This window comes from Schistocerca americana, chromosome 2 (genome assembly GCF_021461395.2).
Source record: "Schistocerca americana isolate TAMUIC-IGC-003095 chromosome 2, iqSchAmer2.1, whole genome shotgun sequence".
In the NCBI taxonomy this organism is placed as follows: domain Eukaryota; kingdom Metazoa; phylum Arthropoda; class Insecta; order Orthoptera; family Acrididae; genus Schistocerca; species Schistocerca americana.
Genome location: NC_060120.1, coordinates 579870684 through 579891289, shown reverse-complemented (window position 1 = coordinate 579891289; position 20606 = coordinate 579870684). Strand labels below are relative to the sequence as shown.

Genomic DNA, 20606 nt, shown 5'->3' with positions numbered 1-20606 from the left:
TGTTTGCAGTCATTAGTTCAAGACACCGCTGACGTCGCGTATATGCTAGGAATAAAATCAGTCAGGTAACTTTTTGGACTTAGGTTGTGCACACAGTTTTATGTCAACAACCTGTTATTTCCACTGCTTTAACAATATTGCACAATCGTGCGCTCAAAATTCGCTAAAGGTTAATTTCCCCCCAGACAAGCTTGGTGGAGCGATTGTAGAACCCATGACAGCGTGGGATGCGTATCATGTTTCGCCTGTGTTATTTGAACAAACCACCTCTGCAGACTACTTGTACTGACTAATTCGTAAGCTCCCGAGTATCGGCTGCAATCGGGCATAAGGTCTTGGTCCAAGGCATAATTCTCTGCCTAATGTTTCGTCTTCCAATGCTGGAGACATCATCAGAGGCTTTAGCGACTCAGAATGCAGTTACAGACTAACAAGGTCAGCAAGATGAACTGTTTACATGTATCCACTCAACGGTCGGTTCGTGCCGTCATCAAACCACAGCCTAAGTTGACGAAGGCTCGCTGACATACACTATGGAACCTGTTATGGAGAAAAGTTTGCACTGTTGTATTTGACACTAAGGCCCACAACTAGTTTAATTTCAATCCTTTTGAATTTTTATGGCCTTCTAGGGTCGTAATTACTAGATCTTATTAAACCGACAGCGTCAGAGAAACGAATTTCGTAGTTTCAAGGCCCTAGTGTATGATCTGATACTGCTGATTTATCCGTCCTGCCCAAGCGAGAACTGCTCTTGCGTCCCTTAAGGCGGGTGTTACTGCTTTTTGTGTTTCCTATGTACACCTGGTCACAAGTGCAAGGGATTTTGTGTACTTCTGCTGTGGCAAGCGACGGGTGTTCGGTTCAAATACTGGATGAGCACCGTTTTTTTCTGACTGCTTTGCTGATATGATCTGTGACAGATTTCAGAAATGGAAGGAACAATTTTCCTTTAATTGATTCTTTTTTATTAGAAGCTCTACATTCTAGACCTTTTAGGCTGTAATGCCCTATTTATCTCTTTGTCAGAGCGGTCGTTTCTTCTGAAGGCAATTCTTAAACTATCGAGCTCGCCCTCCAAGTTCTGTGAGACCCAAATTCTTTTAGTCCGGTCCACCAATGATTTTATCACTCCCCTTTTCTGCCTGGGATGGTGACTGGAATTTTTGTGCAGATAACTGTCCGTCTGATTGGGCTTTGTGTTGACTTTATGCCCTGAAGTGCCGTCACGTTTTCTAAGTACCTGAACGACCAAAAATGAAATTTGACTTCCTTTCTTTCTCTTTTTCCGTAGTGAAATTTATCTTATAGTTAATATTATTCATAAAATTTAGAAATCGAGAAAATTCTTTTTCTACACGAGGCTATATAGAGAAAGTATCATCCACATGCCAGAAACAACATGAGGGTATCTTCTTCGCCGTCGGAAATCTCCGCGGTCTGATGACGTCACGAACCGATTGTTGCGTGGGTATATACACAGTACACAGTTAGGCATACTGATATGCTTATGAGTCGTTAAAAGCCTCAGATGATATCCCTAACATTGGAAGACGAAACGATAGGCAGTTATTTACGCCTTATCCATAAAACAAAAATCGGCAATTACGCCAATACCGGCCGCGGAAGCCTGTATTGTATGATTGTCACGTTATTGTTGAAGGTGAGTTTGATATCATTCGGCTGTGCGGCGTATAGGGAAATGTCGGGCTTGCTCGACGGCGGGCGTCTCACAGTATGTTGGCAACAATATAAGGTTTGTGCAGGTACTAACCGGACGCTGTTGATGTCGGTGGCGTGCAGGCCGATGACGTCGACGTCTCGGAGAGCGAGGCTGAGCCCGCGGCCCTGCTCCAGCAGCACCTCCGTCAGCCGCAGCGGGTCCAGCGGCTGCACGCCGAACTTGCGGTCGCCTGTCGGAAGAACGCACGCAATTCGGTAAAAACATTGTTACCTGCCCATATCGTATCAGACACAGTTAGGTCGTTGCCTCTTCGCGTCAAGCGTAAAAAAAAAGCAGTACGTTATTTATTGCAGTTCGAATCCACTTAGTTCGGCTCTGGAACTGAGTGATAATATTGATGAATTGCGAAATGGAGGGCTCGGGTTTGATGTTGCTGGTCGTTTGAGGAATGGAAAGTGATCCAACCAGCATCGTGACTACAACTGAGGAGCTTCTTGAAGGAGAAATGGCAGCTCCAATTTGGGAAAACCGACATTATAAGTAGAATGAGAGCTGTGTAGTCGCAAACCCCTTTCTTTTAATATCAATTGACGACTTCAAGGCCCTTGTAAGCGATCAAATTTGATTGTAAAATTCGCTGTTGGCTTCCGACACGTTTATCTACATCTACATCTACATGATTACTCTGCAATTCACATTTAAGTGCTTGGCAGAGGGTTCATCGAACCACAATCATACTATCTCTCTACCATTGCACTCCAGAACAGCGCGCGGGAAAAACGAACACCTAAACCTTTCTGTTCGAGCTCTGATCTCTCTCATTTTATTTTGATGATCATTCCTACCTATGTAAATTGGGCTCAACAAAATATTTTCGCATTCGGAAGAGAAAGTTGGTGACTGAAATTTCGTAAATAGATCTAGCCGCGACGAAAAACGTCTTTGCTTTAATGACTTCCATCCCAACTCGTGTATCATATCTACCACACTCTCTCCCCTATTACGTGATAATACAAAACGAGCTGCCCTTTTTTGCACCCTTTCGATGTCCTCCGCCAATCCTACCTGGTAAGGATCCCACACCGCGCAGCAATATTCTAACACAGGACGAACGAGTGTAGTGTAAGCTGTCTCTTTAGTAGACTTGTTGCATCTTATAAGTGTCCTTTCAATGAAACGCAACCTTTGGCTCGCCTTCCCCACAATATTATCTATGTGGTCTTTCCAACTGAAGTTGTTCGTAATTTTAACACCCAGTTACTTAGTTGAATTGGCAGCCTTGAGAATTGTACTATTTATCGAGTAATCGAATTCCAACGGATTTCTTTTGGAACTCATGTGGATCACTTCACACTTTTCGTTATTTAGCGTCAACTGCCACCTGCCACACCATACAGCAATCTTTTCTAAATCGCTTTGCAACTGATACTGGTCTTCGGATGACCTTACTAGACGGTAAATTGCTGCATCATCTGCGAACAACCTAAGAGAGCTGCTCAGATTGTCACCCAGGTCATTTATATAGGTCAGGAACAGCAGAGGTCCCAGGACGCTTCCCTGGGCAATACCTGATATCACTTCAGGTTTACTCGATGATTTGCCGTCTATTACTACGAACGGCGACCTTCCTGACAGGAAATCACGAATCCAGTCGCACAACTGAGACGATACCCCATAGGCCCGCAGCTTGATTAGAAGTCGCTTGTGAGGAACGGTGTCAAAAGCTTTGGGGGAATCTAGAAACACGGAATCAACCTGAGATCCCCTGTCGATAGAGGCCATTACTTTGTACGAATAAAGAGCTAGCTGCGTTGCACAAGAACGATGTTTTCTGAAACCATGCTGATTACGTATCAATATATCGTTCCCTTCGAGGTGATTTATAATGTTTGAATACAGTATATGCTCCAAAACCCTACTGTAAACCGACGTCAATGATATAGGTCTGTAGTTCGATGGATTACTCCTACTACCCTTCTTAAACACTGGTGCGACCTGCGCAATTTTCCAATCTGTAGGTACAGATCTATCGGTGAGCGAGCGGTTGTATATGATTGCTAAGTAGGGAGCTATTGTATCAGCGTAATCTGAAAGGAACCTGATCGGTATACAATCTGGACCTGAAGACTTGCTCATATCAAGCGATTTGAGTTGCTTCGCAACCTCTAAGGTATCTTCTTCTAAGAAACTCATGCTAGCAGCTGTTCGTGTTTCAAATTCTGGAATATTCTATTCGTCTTCCCTGGTGAAGGAATTTCGGAAAACTGCGTTCAATAACTCCGCTTTAGCGGCACAGTCGTCGGTAACAGTACCATCGGCACTGCGCAGCAAAGGTATTGACTGCGTCTTGCCGCTTGTGTACTTTACATACGACCAGAATTTCTTCGGATTTTCTACCAAATTTCGAGACAATGTTTCGTTGTGGAACCTATTAAAGGCATGTCGCATTGAAGTCCGTGCCAAATTTCGCGCGTCTGTAAGTTTTAGCCAATCTTCGGGATTTCGCGTTCTTTTGAACTTGGCATGCTTTTTCCGTTGCCTCTGCAACAGCATTCGGACCTGTTTTGTGTACCATGGGGGATCAGTTCCATCTCTTACCAATTTATGAGGTATGAATCTCTCAGTTGCTGTTGCTACTATATCTTTGAATTTGAACCACATCTCGTCTACATTTGCATAGTCAGTTCGGAAGGACTGGAGATTCTCTCTTAGGAAAGTTTCTAGTGACACTTTATCCGCTTTTTTAAATAAAATTATTTTGCGTTTGTTTCTGGTTGATTTGGAAGAAACGGTATTGAGCCTAGCTACAACGACCTTGTGATCACTAATCCCTGTATCAGTCATGATGCTCTCTATTAGCTCTGGATTGTTTGTGGCTAAGAGGTCAAGTGTGTTTTCGCAACCATTTACAATTCGCGTGGGTTCGTGAACTAACAGCTCGAAATAATTTTCGGAGAAAGCATTTAGGACAATCTCGGATGATGTTTTCTGTCTACCACCGGTTTTGAACAAGTATTTTTGCCAACATATCGGGGGAAGGTTGAAGTCCCCACCAACTATAACAGTACATGAAACCTGTTTGTCAGACGCACCGGGGAGGCTTTCTGATCAGCCTCCGGGGACGTCTTTCGCTGCCTGCCGCGCCTTGGAACGACCTCCCAATCAACCACAGTCGAGGGTTCAGCCCCACTGCGGGCAGCAACCGGGGCAACCACAGCGGCAGATCGATCTGGGGACAGACGGGACGAGGTTGACATCCCCATGATACCCAAGTCCGGCTCCCCACCGTGGTGCCTATTGGCAACAGCCTCAATCTGCGCGACTGAAGTCAGTGCCGCCTGCAGCTATGAGCGAAGGGATGGCAGCTCAGCCCTCATCTGAACACAGCAATCACAGTCCCTGTCCATTCTAATCGATGTTCAACAACAGTTACTGAAACACGAGTCCGTGCCTAGATAATGCAAGGGAAACACGCAAAGAATGTATGAACTAACGTGTACAAATGTCTAATGACTGCGCTACAATCTGCCTGAATTTACGATTACAGTAACTGAAACTCGAAATTACACCTCCTATACGAAGCTCACACGCAGTTTAAGTAAGAATCTACGAAGTAAACACACAAAAGAAGCTATATACGTATCTTTCTGTGCTGTCGATGTGCACCAACTGGGAGCTCAGGCCAAACAAGTGCGCGATTGTATGAGTACAAACCAAGTTTATCACTTTTGAACCAGTTCTCGCGCTGTATGTGCCACGCTGTGTAGTATTTTGACACAAGCTGGAATGGCAGGTAATGCAGACAAAGCATTTCTTCCTTTGCTTTTGCACTGTGTATAAAGAAAAAGAAAGCAACACACTGGTGCAGGGAATGATTGAAAGTGAGAGGTAGATACAATATATCCATCAAAAGCTGCTAAAAGAAAAGTTGTTACACTCAGAATCTGATGATTAAATGAACTCCCACCGAATGGACAGTCAAACTTTTAATAAGTGTCTCGAGGTAATTTTGATCATTTTTTAGAGTGTACTGAATTGTATGGGTTGGCTACAGTGACTGAAAGATCCTGACACTGAAAATCGGATATGTTTTTGCAGTCCTACGTATATCATCTAACGAGAATGTTTTGAGAGTTGTGTTGATTATTGGGAATATCAGTGATGTTCATTCGTTTAATCAGTGATTAACGACTTCCGTAAACTGTTTGGACTTAATTCCATGTAACAGATCAGCGACCAATTGAGTGATTTAATTCATTTCATTTGGAGATGTACAGTTTGATATTATGGGTATGAAGAAAGTCATTGCACCCAAGACAATTGTTGTTTTCAGGACACTTTGGCCAGAAGGGCGCTACAGACAGCATCAGATTGCTTCCAGGCTCAGGATCTCGTAACAGGCAACGAATAATATTAAAATCTGTAAATCTAAAAACTTTGTTGATCAGCAGCAATGCGTAGGCGGATGTCAAAGAAAATCAAAATGGAGTCGTAGAGAGATGAGAAAACGGAATAATCTGGTCGTTTCCAATCGTAAAGCTACAAGTATGGAACTCTGCGTGCAGTTGGAGGATTATGGAGTAACTGCGTCAGCTAGAACTGTGAGGAAAGTGCTGTGCAACGCAGGCCTGCCAGCACATCGACCCCCACTTAACCCGAAGCTCACCCCAGGAATGGCCTTAAAGCAGTTAAACTGGGGAAAACCCCTACAGAACTAGACTGTTGATGACTGGAAAAAGATATTTACTAAAAATTTATGCATTAGTACACATTTCATTAAATAAACTGATTTCCAGATGATGCACTTCAACAATTTATGCATATGGTCAACATGGCTAGCAAAACTTGCCTATGAATATCAATAAAAAAATTTATTATTGCAAAGTGTGGTAGTAACAAAAGGTTTAATATTCCTTCTAGATATGTTTCAGTGATGAATCAGTGTTCTGCGTCACAGACGAAAGCAGCACGTATGTGAGGAGCAGGGAATCGGAGGAGTTTCTCACCAAGACTGTGTACGCGAAAATGTGAAGCACCCCACTTCAGTTATGGTCTGGAGTGTTTTCTCAAGGGTGGATACAGGAAACCCATACATTGTTGAAGGTTCTATGAATGAAGGGCAATAAATCGAAGGGTAAATAGACAGACCGCTGCCTCAGACTAGAGAATGATTTAGTGGTGAAGATCATGTTTTTATGCATGATGGAGCACTACGCCATAAGGCAAAGAATGTGGGAAATTTTCTGGATGAAAATTGTTTTACTGTGCTCCAGTGGTCTGGAAACAACCCAGATATGAACCGAATCAAAAATCTACGGGAAATAGTTAAGAAAATGATAAGAATACAGAACGTCACAACGAAGGAGAGTTTGATTAAATTGCTGACACAAATGTGGTTACAGGACCCAGATATTCAATCCAGTTGTAAAAAAACTAATGGAAAGTATGCCTAAAAGAACAGAGATGTTAATAAAAGCTAAAGAAATGCAAAGAAAGTATAAACAATTGTAAATGTACACTTTTATGCATTCATCTTAGTTTTCAATAAAAAATATCAACTGAATTTGATTCACGGAAGTGAAATGAAAATATCAATGTGGATGAAATCAATGCAGATGCAATGACATGAAGTGATGAAACTTTCTAGTAGATTAAAACTGTGTGCTCCACCGAGACTCGAACTCGGGACCTTTGCCTTTCACGGACAAGTCCTGTGCCAACTGAGGTACCCAAACACGACTCACGACTCGTCCTCCCAGTTTTACTTCTGCCAGTACCTCATCTCTCTGAAAACGTGAAATAATGCCAATGAAAACAGTACAGAAATGCTAAATGTAATGAATGTGTTGATGTTTCACAAATTTTCATTAGTCAAGACATATTCATTACGTCTCGGGTTCGGCATGACATTGCATTTTAATTGGTTTCATCCCAAACGACCCTTTGCCTTCATTTCACTGAAACTGACTGAATTGCTCTTCTTATTTTGTCGAAGCAATTTATTTGGGTTTTCGAGTCAAAGAGGATCACGATCCAGACATTCCTACCCCTGAAAACGCACTCAACATGAATCGAAAACAAGAACGCTCACTAATACGTCCAGGAGACGATAAACCGAGGCATAAGTTGAAAGAATGAGGTGAAAGCTGCTCAGCGGTACATACGCTCCTGGAAATTGAAATAAGAACACCGTGAATTCATTGTCCCAGGAAGGGGAAACTTTATTGACACATTCCTGGGGTCAGATACATCACATGATCACACTGACAAAACCACAGGCACATAGACACAGGCAACAGAGCATGCACAATGTCGGCACTAGTACAGTGTATATCCACCTTTCGCAGCAATGCACGCTGCTATTCTCCCATGGAGACGATCGTAGAGATGCTGGATGTAGTCCTGTGGAACGGCTTGCCATGCCATTTCCACCTGGCGCCTCAGTTGGACCAGCGTTCGTGCTGGACGTGCAGACCGCGTGAGACGACGCTTCATCCAGTCCCAAACATGCTCAATGGGGGACAGATCCGGAGATCTTGCTGGCCAGGGCAGTTGACTTATTCTTTCTAGAGCACGTTGGGTGGCACGGGATACATGCGGACGTGCATTGTCCTGTTGGAACAGCAAGTTCCCTTGCCGGTCTAGGAATGGTAGAACGATGGGTTCGATGACGGTTTGGATGTACCGTGCACTATTCAGTGTCCCCTCGACGATCACCAGTGGTGTACGGCCAGTGTAGGAGATCGCTCCCCACACCATGATGCCGGGTGTTGACCCTGTGTGCCTCGGTCGTATGCAGTCCTGATTGTGGCGCTCACCTGCACGGCGCCAAACACGCATACGACCATCATTGGCACCAAGGCAGAAGCGACTCTCATCGCTGAAGACGACACGTCTCCATTCGTCCCTCCATTCACGCCTGTCGCGACACCACTGGAGGCGGGCTGCACGATGTTGGGGCGTGAGCGGAAGACGGCCTAACGGTGTGCGGGACCGTATCCCAGCTTCATGGAGACGGTTGCGAATGGTCCTCGCCGATACCCCAGGAGCAACAGTGTCCCTAATTTGCTGGGAAGTGGCGGTGCGGTGCCCTACGGCACTGCGTAGGATCCTACGGTCTTGGCGTGCATCCGTGCGTCGCTGCGGTCCGGTCCCAGGTCGACGGGCACGTGCACCTTCCGCCGACCACTGGCGACAACATCGATGTACTGTGGAGACCTCACGCCCCACGTGTTGAGCAATTCGGCGGTACGTCCACCCGGCCTCCCGCATGCCCACTATACGCCCTCGCTCAAAGTCCGTCAACTGCACATATGGTTCACGTCCACGCTGTCGCGGCATGCTACCAGTGTTAAAGACTGCGATGGAGCTCCGTATGCCACGGCAAACTGGCTGACACTGACGGCGGCGGTGCACAAATGCTGCGCAGCTAGCGCCATTCGACGGCCAACACCGCGGTTCCTGGTGTGTCCGCTGTGCCGTGCGTGTGATCATTGCTTATACAGCCCTCTCGCAGTGTCCGGAGCAAGTATGGTGGGTCTGACACACCGGTGTCAATGTGTTCTTTTTTTCATTTCCAGGAGTGTATAATCGATGAAAAGTACGGAATACTGGCGAAATGAATATCTCTTGATCAATACATTTATGCGCGTGTATCGTGGTGAGGTTGTGGAACATGTTTCATGCTCAAGAATTAGGACATTTTTGTAGAGCGAAAACATCTACATAAAAATCAACATGGATTCTGTAAACACAGATCTTGCGAAATTCAACTCACTCTGTTCATCTATGAGAGCCATAGTGCTGTACACAGTGGCACTCAGGTTGACGACGTGTTCCTTAACTCCAGGAAGGCGTCTGACAACGTCCCGCACTGCCATTTCGCGAAAAAAAAAGGAGCTTACCGAGTATCGGACCAGATATGTGACTGGATTCCAGACTTTCTTGCAGATATAACTCATCACGTCGCTCTTAACGGAACAAAACCAACAGCCATAAAGGTAAACACCGGAGTACCCCAAAGAAGTGCGATACGACCGTTACTGCTTACAATATGTATAAATAACCTAGAAGAAAGCGTCGGGAGCTCCTTAAGACTGTTCGCAGATGATGCGACTGTCTATAAGAAAACAGCAACGCCAGAAGACAGTATCAATTTCCCTAATTACCTTTAGAGGATTGATGAATAGTGCAGGAACTGTAAGATCACCACGAACGTAAATAAACGCAACATACAGCTCGTACATGGGAAGAGTAATTCACGACTGTATAACTGAACTGTCGATGACAAATTGCTGGAATCAGTATCTGCCGAAAATATCTAGGAGTAACTATCCAGAGAGACCTTAAGTGGAGAGATCACATAAAACAAATAGTAGGAAGACAGATGCCAGTCTGAGATTCGTCGGAAGAATCTTGAGGAAATAAGGAAGTGGCTTACAAGGCGCTTGTTCGACCGATTATTGAGCACCGTTGATCAATCTGAGACCCTTACAAGGGAAAAAATGGTTAACATGGCTCTGAGCACTATGGGACTTAACATCTGGGGTCATCAGTCCCCTAGAACTTAGAACTACTTAAACCTAACTAACCTAAGGACATCACAAAAATCCATAGCCGAGGCAGGATTCGAACCTGCTGCTGTAGCAGTCGCGCGGTTCCGGATTGAGCGGCTAGAACCGGTCGGGCACCGCGTCCGGCTCTTACAAGGGAGGACTGATAGGAGATATAGAGAAGATCCAACGAAGAACGGCGTATTTCGTCACGGGATCGTCTAGTTGAGATCGTTGCGGAGATGCTCAACAAACACCAGTGCTAGACGTTACAAGAAGGCGTTGTGTATTACGCAGAGGTTTACTTTTAAATTTCGGGAGAACACTTTCCACATACATCTCACGAAATGACCACTACTGGTAAATTCGAGAAATTAGAGCTAATACAGAGGCTTATCAACAGTAGTTCCTTCCATGCACTATTCGCGGGTGGAGCAAGGAATAGGGTGGGAAGTTAATAATGCCGTAAGTACCCTCCGCCTCTTATTGTTAGGCTTGCGGAGTAGGATGTAGATGTAGGTAAGATCATGCCGGGCTATAACGGGTTCGAATAATGTACACTGTATTTGTGGTGCTTTTGGAGCATCAATAGAAGGCAGCTGTGTCCCTTATCTGGGGTATGAGGCAGGATTGCCTGCTTTCTATCTGTTGTGTTGCGGGCCACTTCATTGGTATTACTTCAGTCAGTTAATGCCGACCCATCTCAAACAATCTGCGAGTGAACACAGCGAAGAAAACTGTATGCAATTAACATTTGTAGTCGGGTACCTCGCAGAAGCCCATTGCTCACGGCGGGACATGCGAGATGTGGCTATAAAATAATGGGACTATTGCTGTAAAAAATGTTTCAGAAACATACATACGGGGTGTGATTGGAAAGTTTTAAGAATGGGCTTGTAATTGTACAATGGTCGTACTTACATGTTACTGTGATACATATCCTTCAAAATAGTCCCCTTCTGACAGAACACGCCAACTCCAACGAGGTTTCCACTTTTGGAAACATTCCTGAAATTTTTTTCCTGAAGTGTGTTAAGGACACTCTCCATATTTGCCAGGATGTCTTCAATCGAGTCAAATCGCTTCCCGTTCAGTGAAAATTTCAATTTAGGAAACAGGTAGAAGTCCGCAGAGGCCAAATCAGGGGAATATGGCAGTTGTGGAGGCACAAGAATTTTGAATTTGGTCAAAACTTCAACGATGAAGAAGGCAAGACGAGCCGGAGCATTGTCATGGTGTAGCACCCAACTCCCTTTCCACAACGCAGCCCTTTTCTTCCGCACCTTTTCGCGCAAACGTTCAAGGACATATTTTTAGTATTCCTGGTTAATTGTCTGTCCTCCAGGGGTAAATTCATGATGCACAATACCGGTAGAATCGAAAAAAATTGTCTTCAAAATGGTTCAAATAGCTCTAAGCACTATGGGACTTAACATCTGAGGTCATCAGTCCCCTAGACTAAGAACTACCTAAACCTAACTAACCTAAGGACATAACACACATCCATGCCCGAGGCAGGATTCGAACCTGCGACCGTAGCAGCAGCGCGGTTCCGGACTGAAGCGCTTAGAAACGCTCGGTCACAGCGGCCGGCAACATTGTCTTCACCTTCGTCCGACTTTGCCGTGCCTTTCTCTGTCATGGTGAATCTGGAGTCTTCCACTGCGAAGACTGCACTTTGGTTTCAGGATCATGTCCATAGACCCAAGATCCGTCACCTGTAAAGACCCTGTTTAACAAATCTGGGAAATTTTTAGTCCGATTAATCAGTTCTTGGCGTACTTCAAGTCGGTTTTGTCTCTGGTCACGTGACAACACTTTCGGAATGAATTTTGCGGACACTCGACGCATGTTCAGATCTTCGGTTAAAATTGACTGAAGTGCATAGAAACTTAAGTTCATCAGCCATCTCCCTAATTGTAAGTCTACAATCAGAGCGCACGAAGTCGCGAACTTTCACAACATTTCCATTCGTTTTTGAGGTGAAAGGACGGCCGGACCGTGGTTTATCTTCAAATGATTCGCGGCCATTTTTGAATATGTTGAACCAGAGAAAAACATTTGACTGGCTCATACAATTATCGCCAAAAGCTGTTTTTAATAGTTCGTAAGTATCAGAAGCTGATTTCCCGGTTTGAAAACAAAATTTCACACAAATTCGTTGCTCCATTTTTACTTCCATTTTGATGCAGACTGAATCCAGCAACAACCTCTAACAGGCCCGCACTCAACCAGCTGCCGCAACGAACTGAATAAAGGAAATGCAGTTTCCTGTCAGAGGGCGTTCAAGAACAAGGCAATGACTCACTCCTCACCCTCCGTGTACCTGCCCGCCAAACTAGTAAGCAGTAGCGCATCCATTCTTAAAACTTTCCAATCAAACATTGTATTTAGTCGCCCTCAATATACTACCCTTCTCTATCCCCAAAAAAGCTACACGAGAATTTTCCATTGGTGGAAACAGTGCTAGAAGTTTATCTCTGTGAGCTCTTTCATGATGCATGCCGCTTTTTTCCCCATTACGTCAACGGAGTGAAATCTTGTTCCTTTTAATGTAGATTTGACCTTGGGGAATAGATAAAAGCTACATGATGCTAGGGCAGGCGGATGAGGTGGGTGGTCTAACAATGGGACGCTGTATTTCACTAGAAACATCGTCACAGACAAAGGTGTTTCGCGTTGTCTTGATACAGAATCAATGTCTTGTTATTCAGCAATTCTGGGTATTTTTTTCTTATTTTCTCTCGGAGTTGAGCAAGAACCTCAAGGTAGTAATGATAATTAATAGTCGGACCTTCAGGAACCCAGTGAAGATACAGAATTCTATGAATATCGAAAAAATAGACATCGTTGCTTTGAATCTTGATTTGCTCATTCGAGCTTTTTTTGCTCTGGATGAAGTTTGGCCATTCCAGTGCCTGGACTGGATCTTAGTTCTGGATCATAAGTGAAAACCCATGATTCGTCAAATGTTATCACGCTTGCCAAGAAATTAGGGTCATTTTCACTGTTATTCAAAGTGTCAGTATTTTCATGAGCTCCTTTTTGTTCGATTATGAAAATTTTCAGTACCACTTTCGCACACACTTTTCTCATGTTAAAACTGGTTATGTAAAACTCGCCTTATGCGTTCTTTGTCAATTCCTACAGTTTCAGCAATCGATCAAATACTTAACCTACGGTCGGATCTAATCAGGTTACTTACTTTTTCGACATTTTCACCCGTTTTTGATGTTGACAGGCGTCCCGAGCGTGAATCATCTTTGACGACATCTCAGACATCTTGGAAACGCTTGAACCACTCAGAAGCTCGCATATGCAATAAATAGCTTTTGCCATACACTTAATTTAGTAAAAGATAGGTTTCCTTAGCAGTTTTTCCAAGTTTCACGTGAAACTTCACGACAAGTTATTGTTTTGTTATTACACTTACCATTTTTCCTGGAAAACAAAGTAACGGCTGTTACACAAAGGACGACCACGGCCACACTGATTGTCTACGGTCACTAGAGATGCCTTATTCGACTGCGAAGGCTTGACGCTTCACAGCTATTCGTCTTTCATCTTTGACTCATGCATAATTACTTTGCGGCAGCATCAGTCCCCTTATTTTATAGTCATGCCTCGTATACGATGGGTCAAACAACGCAGGAACTGGCCGAGTCGTGATTCTGCGTGTTTCTAAAGTGATGCGTGAGCGTCGAGCGCTCCGCCAGGCCCGATGAGGTGTTTAACACACATTGTAGGGAGGGTGCAGGCAAGGTTGGAGACGGTTTTATGATCTTTGGGCGTGTTTTTCGTACCATGACCTGGATTTCTATGAACGTGATTCAGGCTGTTTATTTCAACACTCTCGGTGGCGAAGTACGAACCCACCAGGGTAGCCGAGAGCGCTAACGCGCTGCTTCCTGGACTCGGGTAGGCGCGCCGGCCCCGTATCGAATCCGCCCGGCGGATTAACGACGAGGGCGGATATGCCGGCCAGCCTGGATGTGGTTTTTAGGCGGTTTTCCACATACGGCTAGGTGAATACCGGGCTGGTCCCCATGTTCCGACTCAGTTACACGGCTCGCAGACATCTGAACACTTTCGCACTATTCCATGGATTACACTCGACGCAGACAGTTGGGGTACACTAATTTCGTCCCGGGGGGTACGTGGTGGCGGCAGGAAGGGCAGCCGGCCACACCTTAACCATTAACATGCCAAATCCGATTAACGATGGCTGACCCTGGGTAACTGTGGGACAAGGCTCAAGCGATAGATATATAGATAGATAGGTGGCCAAGTACGATTATTCTAGAGACTCGCGTCTTACAAAATAAAAGGGGTGCATTTACAAGTTTCTAGTTGGACGTACATACAGGTACCACATCGCACCTCAGCTGACCCATTAAATGACACGAACTCAAGCCCTTGGGAAATGTGTGGAACGGTTTGGAGCAGCGGGTGAAAGAGGTGGTCAGCTTCCCCGTAATATGCTAGCTCCATGGGGTCTAACCATCTGTGAGTGACTTAGCTGAAGAAACTTGTGTAAGTTCTTCTTCGTCGAACTGAGGCAACTATTACGGGTAGAGGCGAAGTTGCACGGTATTACTGTGACTCATTGTTTGTTCGATGTGTTAACATGTAGATGTTCACGTAGATTTGCGCTGGTGCTCACCTTTAATGATGCCGGGCAGGGCGGCTCTCGCGCTGCGAAGAGCACACTCATCCAGATGGATGTCGTTCTGGGAGCATGGCTTTATGTACGGTGCTGCAACACAACACAACACACCTTACCTCTGAGAAAGATGAGATAAATCCAGCAGTTTTTGCATATGTAATAAATAAAGTAATACTTATTTTGAAAAAGAAATTAGTAAACTGTATACTACATACACTGAGGTGACAAAAATCATGGGATACTTCCTAATAATGTGTCGGACCTCCTTTTGCCCGGCGTAGTGCAGCAGCTCGACGTAGCAAGAACTCAACAAGTCGCTGGAAGTCCCCTTCTGAAATAATGAGCCATGCTGCCTCTATAGCCGTTCACAACTGCGGAAATGTTGCTGGTGCAGGATTTTGTGCACGAACTGTCCTCTAGATCGTGTCCTATAAATGTTCGATGGGATTCATGTCGAGCGATCTGGGTGGACAAATAATTTGCTCGAATTCTCCTGAATGTTCTACTAACCAATTGCGAACAACAGTGGTCCTGTGACATGGCGCATTGTCATCCATAAAAATTGCATCGTTTTTTGGGAACATGAAGTCAATGAATGGCTACAAACGGCCTCAGGTGGTAAACACAGCCGACATCAGCTTGCACAGTGCCTGGTTGACAACTTGGGTCCAAGGCTTCGTGAGGTCTACGCCACATGCGAACCCTACCGACAGCTTTTACCAACTGAAATCGGGACTTATCTGACCAGGCCTCCGTGTAGGGTCCAGGAGGCGCACTGCAGGCGATGTCGTACTGTTAGCAAAGGCATTCGCGTCGATCGTCTGCTGCCATAGCCCATTAACGCTAAATTTCGCTGCACTGTCCTAACAGATACATTCACGGTACTCCCACGTCGATATCTGCGGTTATTTCACGTAGGTCGCTTGTCTATTAGTACAGAAAAACTCTACGCAAGCCGGCCGCGGCGGCCGTGCGGTTCTGGCGCTGCAGTCCGGAACCGCGGGACTGCTACGGTCGCAGGTTCAAATCCTGCCTCGGGCATTGGTGTGTGTGATGTCCTTAGATTAGTTAGGTTTAAGTAGTTCTAAGTTCTAGGGGACTTATGACCTAAGATGTTGAGTCCCATAGTGCTCAGAGCCATTTGAACCATTTTGAACTCTACGCAAACGCCGCTGGCCTCAGTCGTTAAGTGAAGGCCGTAAGAGCTAATGATTGAAATTTCCTGTTATCGGCACACTCTTGACACTGTCGATCTCGGAATATTGAATTCCCAAACGATTTCCGAAACGGAATGTCCCATGAGTCTAGCTGCAACTACAGTTCCGCGTTCAAAGTCAGTTGATTCCCCGTGCGGCCATAATCACGTCGGAAACCTTTCCACATGAATCATCTGGGTACAAATGACAACTCCGTCATTGCATTGCCTTTTTATAGCTTATGTGCGTGATACTACCGGCAAAAAAAGTGTATCTCTGGACTTACGAATGCACAATGAAAAATTGATTAACAATAAATCCTCTCTCATTTCGATGCCCTTTCACGCAGTAACAATTAATTTTAGTCAGTCTGTAAAGTTTATCTACATTTTACAAATCTGGTTTTTTTCAATAATTTTAGACAATACTCCTACGGTCGTCAGCGAATGATAATTGAAAGCTTAATCTTGAAAGTGTCCAGGTCGGATTTCTTATTTATTCTTGGTGTCTGATTTTGGTTAAACTGTCTACAAACCATCTCTTACACAGAACAATCGAATAGGTCATAAAATGTGAGGCATGGATAGTGTCGTATTGCACCACCACCCATCAATCCAGTGGTCATCAAACTCTTTTGCCCCCAGAACCATTGGTGCGGTGTCTCCGAGCGCATACGTACCGTCTTATTATTAATTGGTTACCTGCACAAATTAGTATGTTATGAACCCCCTGTATACTAGCTATAGTAAACGCACGATAAACTGACCACTGGTCATCAAGTACTGTTTGTTAAAAGCCAGCACTATTCGGAACATTCCGTACGACTTTTCCGTTTCAAATTAATGCCACCTTCGACGACCACGAAGCTGCGACGGTGTGATTGCCTAACGAAGTGCTGTTGTGTCGTCTGTGTGAGCGGATTATTAATTGATTAACGCTTTGACTGCCCACCACGTAAGTGTTGCCGTTTCTTAGAATGCCGGCTATTTTTATGTTTTTTCAGTATTTTTTTTTTTAATCAAGAGCACTAGCTAACATTTAACTGTGATTCCGACCTTTTAATAAACCTTGAAACTACTTCTTCTGCGTCACATACATAAATTGTTACACATTGTTTCCATATATATTTTATGTTATACAGTTTGTAACAAGGTTTCTTGTACATGGCTATTTTGCACTAGATGCAGTGGTATGTAGTGTCTTTTCAGCAGCCCGTCCTGCCTATACCAAATACAAAAGCGTTCTATGGTTCGGAAAATGAAGAAACATTAGAAAACAACGCAGTGCTTCATCCAACGTTTTACGAGATCAAAATTACATGTTCCTCGCAACACAATGAAGACCGACTGAGCCCGCCAAGATACATGGTTTCGTATCAAAAGACGGGAGAAATTATACGCTGCCATTTGTCGGGATCGGCAGTTTGCGGAAATTTTCGCGTCCCATCAAGTGATGAGACTGGAAGCCAGAGTATTTATAAAAGTAATTGTATTTATTTTTAAATGCAGGGTGCTATATGAGACACGAACACAAATGTTTCCTAAATGTTTTGAATGTATTTTTTTTTCTACTCATTTCGTTGCATTACAAAAGCCTTAATTTAATTTCACATTCCTTGCTACAAATAAGTATTGTATATGAAGATGACTGTCTCTACAACGCGCATTCACGAGTCCACGCTACTTTCAATTGAATTAATGTCATAACGGCTGATCGGTACGTGGCACATACGCCAGTGAGTTGTCAGCACTTCCGATAACTTCCGGTAACCTCGCAGTGGCCGCGCTACAGAGGTAAGCGGCCAATTTTACGTAGCTCACGGCTAAATTCACCAACGTCAATTAAAATTAGTCACATCTTAAAATTTTACTTCCTCTGTAAGTATTTTTGTTTGTTACTGAGCATGTGAACTACACTCTTAAGAAGTTCATAACGTTATTTGATGTTTTTGAATTAGACTGTTCGTTCTTACATGGATATTGTTAAAAAATGTCTGAGAATAGCAAGCAGCACAAATACTTGTTTGGGGCCGTGTGCAGTCCGCAGGCTGCAGTCTGATGACCACTGCATTAATCTGTTTAGCTTTTTGATTCTCGATAGCGTTTGTGTTGCTAGTTTTACTTGTTTTTCCAATGGATTAGATACTCACGTTACATCTATGATGTATCCGCAATTGTCACTCGAGACAAACTAGAAGATATGTAAAGCCACCTGCATCAGTGTCTGTTCGATTCCATACTAGATGGAAAGCAAACTTCGTTGGGTGCACTCTCGTTAATTTTATTAATATTCTGTGAGACGTTTCATAAGTCTAATAAAAGGTGACTTACACATAAAAGAATTCGACTTATCTATAATACTTGTAAAAAGTTACTCACCTATTCAAACCAGTCCTAGTAAAATGCAAAACGTGTTGCAGCAACTGAAGGATTATCGTAGTCATCTTTCTAAAGTGATAAAAAGATTTTTGTTGTCATCAAAACTCACATGTGTCAAAAATGGTTCAAATGGCTCTGAGCACTATCTGACTTAACTACTGAGGTCATCAGTCCCCTAGAACTACTTAAACCTAACTAACCTAAGGACAACACACACATCCATGCCCAAGGCAGGATTCGAACCTGCGACCGTAGCGTTCCCGCGGCTCCAGACTGTAGCGCCTAGAACCGCTCGGCCACTCCACCCGGCTCACATGTGTCAGAGGATGAATGCGTGGGAGACGACAAGCTAACTGGAGGAAATTTTAACTAAGGATTTAAGTAACACTCCTATTGAGCAACACGAAGTACTGTAAATCAACTTTGGCTTTAGACATTTTAAATATTAAACATACCTTGCAGAATATAAAATACAATTTAGAAATTCTGCACATAGTTCCTAAAACTGTACTGTTTAGCAATCTGAAATAGGAAGAGAAATTAACAACCACCATAAGAATAAACCTGAACGTTTGTTAAATGAGAAAACTCAAAAATGGTTCAAATGGCTCTGAGCACTATGGGACTTAACATCTGTGGTCATCAGTCCCCTAGAACTTAGAACTACTTAAACCTAACTAACCAAAGGACATCACACACATCCATGCCCGAGGCAGGATTCGAACCTGCGGCCGTAGCGGTCACGCGATTCCAGACTGAAGCGTCTAGAACCGCACGGCCACAACGGCCGGCTAAATGAGAAAACTGACTTCAGAGAAAAAATCTAGAATCTTCTGTCTGATTTACTGAAATTCGTATTTTAATTTCAGTAGTTAATAGCTGCTCGTTCGTCTTTCTTTTTTAAAATTACAGTTTATATATAGTTCACCTTTCTTTTTACGTTACATTCTCCTGTAAGCAGGCACCAGAAACATCCTTTATAAACCGTTTTTAGGGGCACGACAGGTATTTACATATCTTTACCAAGCGAGGTGGCGCAGTGGTTAGCATACTGGACTCGCATTCGGAAGGATGACGGTTCAATCCCACGTCCTGCCATCCTGATTTAGGTTTTCCGTGATTTCCCTAACTCGCTCCAGGCAAATGCCAGGATGGTTCCTTTGAAAGGGCACTGCCGACTTCCTTCCCCATCCTTCCCTAATCCTATGAGACCGATAACCTCGCTGTTTGGTCTCTTCTCCCAAACAACCTACCAACCTACCTACCCATCTTTATCTTAAGAAAATTCTTTAATAGTGAATCGTATAGGTAGCTGATATTCTATTATGATAAAAATCTTATTATATTTACTGCCCCAAAGATCTCATCTCAGCAGCGTTTTGTGACGCTACGATATCTGCAATAGCCTCAAAGTGTTGATGGTCCATTCTAGGTAGTTGAGAAACATCCTAACATCGAACATCTTTACTTCACCTGTCTCGTAAAGTCGTCACTATGGTAATCACACAACTGTCTGTTATCAACTTTTGCCGTAGCCAGATAGTTTGCGGAATTTACATCAGATGCTGCAGTTGAGCGTATACTACACAAGCAACAAAGAAGCGCCAATGTACATGATAACCCAAGTTAAAGAGAACTGGTAGACCCGGTAAGAGAGATTCGATTGGTACTCTTCAGAGTACTGAGGACAAAATTCTCTGAGCTATCTACGTATACACCACATCATATTTCCTTGCGGTAGAACTAGTACTACTCTCGCTTCTGTCGATTTCGCTCATTGAAAACGATTTACAAGGTCACATTCGCTGAAAAATCTCTTTCGAATTGCATGCCACGTGCAAGATCCCGAAAATAATCTCGGCCTTGGAAGTAGCTGGCTCGAAACCCATTGGTAGAGAAATTTTTGGATCCGATATTTCACCACAGTAAAGAGATACGGTGTTGAACTATGGTCCCCCAACACCAGATCGTACGTAAATATGCTGCCTTATACCCAGCCTTCACGACGTGACAACATGTGATAGTCTTCTCAGCGTTACACTCCTTGGATGGTTACCAAGCGAGATGAGGGAATGCTGACTCGCATTCGAGAGAACGGTGGGTCGAATCCCTTTCCAGTCGTGCAAATTT

General features: G+C 44.0%; 1 protein-coding gene across 1 annotated transcript in view; it reads right to left on the bottom strand.

The window, feature by feature from the left end:
• LOC124594200 (protein takeout-like) overlaps positions 1 to 20606 on the bottom strand; it is a 56197-nt gene that overhangs the window by 21246 nt on the left and 14345 nt on the right. The window contains exons 2-3 of the mRNA XM_047132559.1: positions 14900 to 14992; positions 1775 to 1913 (exon numbers count right to left, since the gene is read on the bottom strand). Of these exons, the coding sequence (XP_046988515.1) occupies positions 1775 to 1913; positions 14900 to 14992 (232 nt within the window). The remainder of the gene's footprint in view (positions 1 to 1774; positions 1914 to 14899; positions 14993 to 20606) is intronic.